The following is a 4,356-nucleotide window of genomic DNA, read 5'->3' as shown; positions in this document are numbered from 1 at the left end:
TCATTGGTGACAGCATTTGGCCAGTTCCTGTCACGAAAATTTCCAACCGCTCACCAATTTCATCCAGGGGAAATCTGAGAGAGGACTCAAAAAGTTCAGGTCTTTAAATATTTTTTGAAAACAGCTATAATGCTTATAGTGTCTTTATTGCCACCTTCGTTACACATCAAAGAACATGTGTGTGTCTCAGCCTACATTTAAAAGTGATGTTATAAATTCCATAATCACAGTAAAAAAAACTTCAAAGAGTCCAAACCCAAGATATAAACCACAGGTAAGGAAGCTTGATGGAACTACTTATTCACTCTAGCAAATTACCAAGTCTTTTTTCGTTGTTCATAGGAGATCAAGAAGTTGTATTTTGGCTTTGAAACAAAAAGTGTAAAAGTGATCAAAAGGCAGAGGAGAAAAAATGGAAAGGAAAACACATTGCTTCTGATGAGATCTAAAGTGGGAAGGAGCTTGGAGAAGGTTGAGCTGAACAGTAGGTTTTCAAAGAGCCAAGGCTGAAGTGAAAACAGTGCCAGCGACATGGAGGGTGGGCAGGGTGCCAGTGCTAGGCAGGTGAAAACAATTACCGGGGCAGTAGCAGAAGAAACATCATAAGGTACCAAGACAAAAGTCTAAGAAGAGCTTTAGAAACACAAAGGGTGATTTTGGCTTGGCTTTTGGAGTGAACGTTGGCTGGGTCATGTGGTCACATTTACTGTAGGTAGGTGAAATGTAGAAACCAGCATTATACTCAGCCCAGCATCAGAAGAAAACAAATTTGAGAACAGACTGTGTAAGAGTTTCACTGGTCAAGGAATGAAACCTTATCCTGACAGAAGCCAGAGAAGTTTCTTCAAATGACAAGGGAATGATTTACCTGAGGCAAAGGGAAATAAAACTATGGATGCAAGATTTAGCAGCTCTGGACTTTCCAGGAACATCTCTGCCCACAGGGCAAGAGATACCTGGAATGAAACAGAAACCATGAAGGAAATGGAGGGCAGGTTCAGGACAATGACACATTTACAATGGGATGGTAAAGATAACATCTCAGGAAGAAGTGAGAGGATTCCTGAGGCAGCTATCTGCCTCTTGAGATACTTGGCAGAAAAAGGATGACTGAAAGCTACAGTTTAGCAATGGTCTTGCATATGCAAAAAGCTACACCCGATAATTTATAAATCTCCACTTGCATAATAATTCATTAAAGAAATAAGAGAAGAAGTGAGTATGGAAACAACAGAAAGGTTGTTGGTTAAGTACAGCTACACACGGAGAACTGAGAGATTATCTCATCTGGCTGATTTAACATTTTCAAATTTCTACTCTGTTCCAGCAGACTATTTATGTAGGACTGTTCTTCGGTCTTTGTATACCAAACCACCTGTCATATTGTGAATGATGAAAATTTTCTCTTTGCCACGGTACGTACTGTACACCTGGCTTTTACATGGCCTTCAGAGTTGAATTGCAACAGCAAAATTACTTATACAACAACTTAGACGAGTGTCCAAATGCTCCCATGAATCTCATTTGCTGTTTCTGTCCTCTCCCCCTGCTCTCCTCATTTCCTTAGCAAGGTAGTTAATACACATTGGCAAGAGACGGTGCATCTTTTTGCACTTGTAAGTTATGAAATACTCATGCTATCTATTTGGAAAATGTTAAAAAACCCACAACACCTGTATGTCAGATTTAGTCTCCTTTTCCAGTAATTAATCATCAAAACTATTTCATTTTTACTCATTTATTTGAAGAGCATCTCTGGAATTAATTCCATCATTAAGTACAAAACTCCTATGAAAAGAAATAACAAAAATCAGACTTTGCTACTGTTAAGATGTTAAGATTATACCATATCAACAGAGGGCAGTCTTTGATAACTATAATTTTATACATAGCCCTGGCGAACAGTAAACTTCTGTTTGTCTTCCACAGGAACTGTGCGTTGTGTAGGTTTCAGTAAGGAATATAAATCTGTGACCCATCATCAAAAGCAGAAGCCAGACGCCTTCAGCAAGAGTTGCATTTGAAATAAGGATAGATTTGCATTCATTTTAAAATAAACGAATGTCTTAAAATATAGATTTATCCTTCTGAACCTCACAGGTAATTTCAGAAGAAATATGCATCACTAGATTTCCATAAGCACACTTTTATTTATTAATGATATGTTAAATGAGCAGGTCTTCTTTGTCTTAAAGCTTTCTGTTTCTTGTTTAGACTCTGACCTACAGTGTAGCATGTAGCAGAGCTGCAAGCTTTCGTGCAAGGGTACGCAGACTCTTTTTTTTATCCCTGGTCACATGCCAGTCACTTTATTCACCAAAAATTTATTTTAAAAGATCAATGGACTTGTTATTGGGCTCAATTCTGGTTTGTCACATTGACTTCAGAGACAATCTGTAGGAAAAGGCTTTGGATTTACAGCTATGTCATTAGATCAGAATTTAGCCAAGATGAATTTTCTTCCAAGTATGATTTGAACACAAGTCAGAACCAGTCAGAAAGCCAAGGAAAATCCTTTCAAAATTCTTATCATTTCTGTAATTAGGAGCACTTTTTATGTATGTTATGCTGTGAAAAGAAGAAACCCATGTCTTGCACTTTGTACTTGGACTGTGGCACAAGAGCCCATTGAGTTGTTTGACGAGACAGCAACTGCTAAAAATAAAGAGGACTTCTGCTGTTTGTACATGGAAATTTAGCACTTGTTGATGGAGATAATAGAGATGAAAGAACCTGACCCAGTAACCACTGAAAATAAGAAATCAGAAATAAGTGTCAGGGATGAATCAGTCCCATCCCTTCACTACTTTTCTTTAAATTTTTTTTTTCAGTTAAGAAGCTAAAATCTCTCAAAAAATTTATTTGTTGGAATGTCCTTCTCCATTCACTTTCAACACAGGTATTTCAAAACCTGCTTCTTCATCTATCAGATTTCTCTGACTCTCTTTACCAGTTGAAAAGAGATGTCCCAGATATGATCTCTTGATAAACACCACAACAACTATTAGACTGACTTCAACAGAAGAGGTTGCTCTGTTACAGACGTGGTTCAAAACACATCATCATTAAAGAGAAAATATTTTAAAGGTACATGTTTACCTGCTATCCCTAACAGTTCAAGAATATTAAAAACTGGAAAAAAGTGCATTTTCACTAGATACCTTTTATTTTCTTGTGCTAGAACAATATATAAAAAAGTTAGATGCCATTTGTAAGTGGCTTATTACTCTTTTTCACTAAGTCTCTCTACACGCAGACATGCAGACATGCATACATGCACATACCCACATGGTTTGAGTGGCAAACTCTGCAAAAGGGAGTTTATTTTGAAAAAAGGAAAACCTGTCTCCCTTGAACTGAATAAATACAAAGATTTCTACTGAACATTGGTTCTGTAAAACTTCATTTTACTACAGCCTAAGTTTGGAATCAAACTTAGATGGTACACACTTCTTTAATTTATGCCTGTGAAGGCAGACATGCCTTCAAATCACCCTGATGCTACCTCAAATCTCTATGCTGGGTCATTTGGTTTTGATATGGGGTTGGTTTTATAAATGTGTTTATTTGTTTTAAAACAGAACCCAGGACTTGACACTAGACCATAATACCCGGGCAGTTCCAATCACTCCATCTTGAGTATTGTCATCTCCGACAGAAAGAGCTACTAATACCATGTTTGTGGAACTACGGGAGATCCTCGGTCCCAGGACTTAACTTTTTCTACTGAATTATCTTCCTTTGAGGCTTAGAAATAAGACATTATCTTGCTGAAATCCAGGGTGAATGCCTCATAAGGGTAGAGAAATGGTATCAGTGTTGCTTAACTTACTAGATATCTGACTACTAGAATTACTACCTCCTGCAGCAGCATCCAAGTCCATAATTCAGTATAGACTTGTTTAACAAAATAGCTTTCTGCAGTTTTCCACAGGTATGTCAAAAAAATAGAATATAAAAGTACCTCACAAATCACAACAATCCAGTGTTGCAGAACAGGTGTCCACTGATGTCCCCCTACCCCAAACCAAACTGAATTATTTGTTGGCATGAATATTTATATGTAAACACGGCTGACCGTGCCCACACCAGAAATTCCAAATTCAAATTTTCCGTACGGAAAACAAGCTCACGTGCCATGATGTTGCTCCACCACCGAAGGATAACTTCAAAGAGTATCTTTAAAGAAGGCATCGCAAATTTACACAAAGTCGTTTCCAAACAGCCTTGGGTCACCTTTGAATCTGCCCCTCCTCAGTATTTTTCACCTTTCCGTTGTTAGAAACGTTTTTTGGTTTTGTTTTTTTTTTTTTTTTTGAAACAGACTGTGGATCACATTTCATTAAAAAGGAAAAA

General features: G+C 37.5%; 1 protein-coding gene across 1 annotated transcript in view; it reads left to right on the top strand.

Moving 5' to 3' along the window:
- The first annotated feature begins 531 nt into the window (after positions 1-531).
- The window catches only part of FREM2 (FRAS1 related extracellular matrix 2), a 145,379-nt gene continuing 141,554 nt past the window's right edge, over positions 532-4,356 (top strand). Inside the window, exon 1 of the mRNA XM_009644445.1 lies at positions 532-564. Within this exon, the coding sequence (XP_009642740.1) occupies positions 532-564 (33 nt within the window). The remainder of the gene's footprint in view (positions 565-4,356) is intronic.

The sequence above is a fragment of the Egretta garzetta genome, unplaced genomic scaffold (assembly GCF_000687185.1).
Source record: "Egretta garzetta isolate BGI_Z169 unplaced genomic scaffold, ASM68718v1 scaffold40, whole genome shotgun sequence".
NCBI lineage: Eukaryota > Metazoa > Chordata > Aves > Pelecaniformes > Ardeidae > Egretta > Egretta garzetta.
This window is presented reverse-complemented; position numbering and strand designations above follow the sequence as displayed.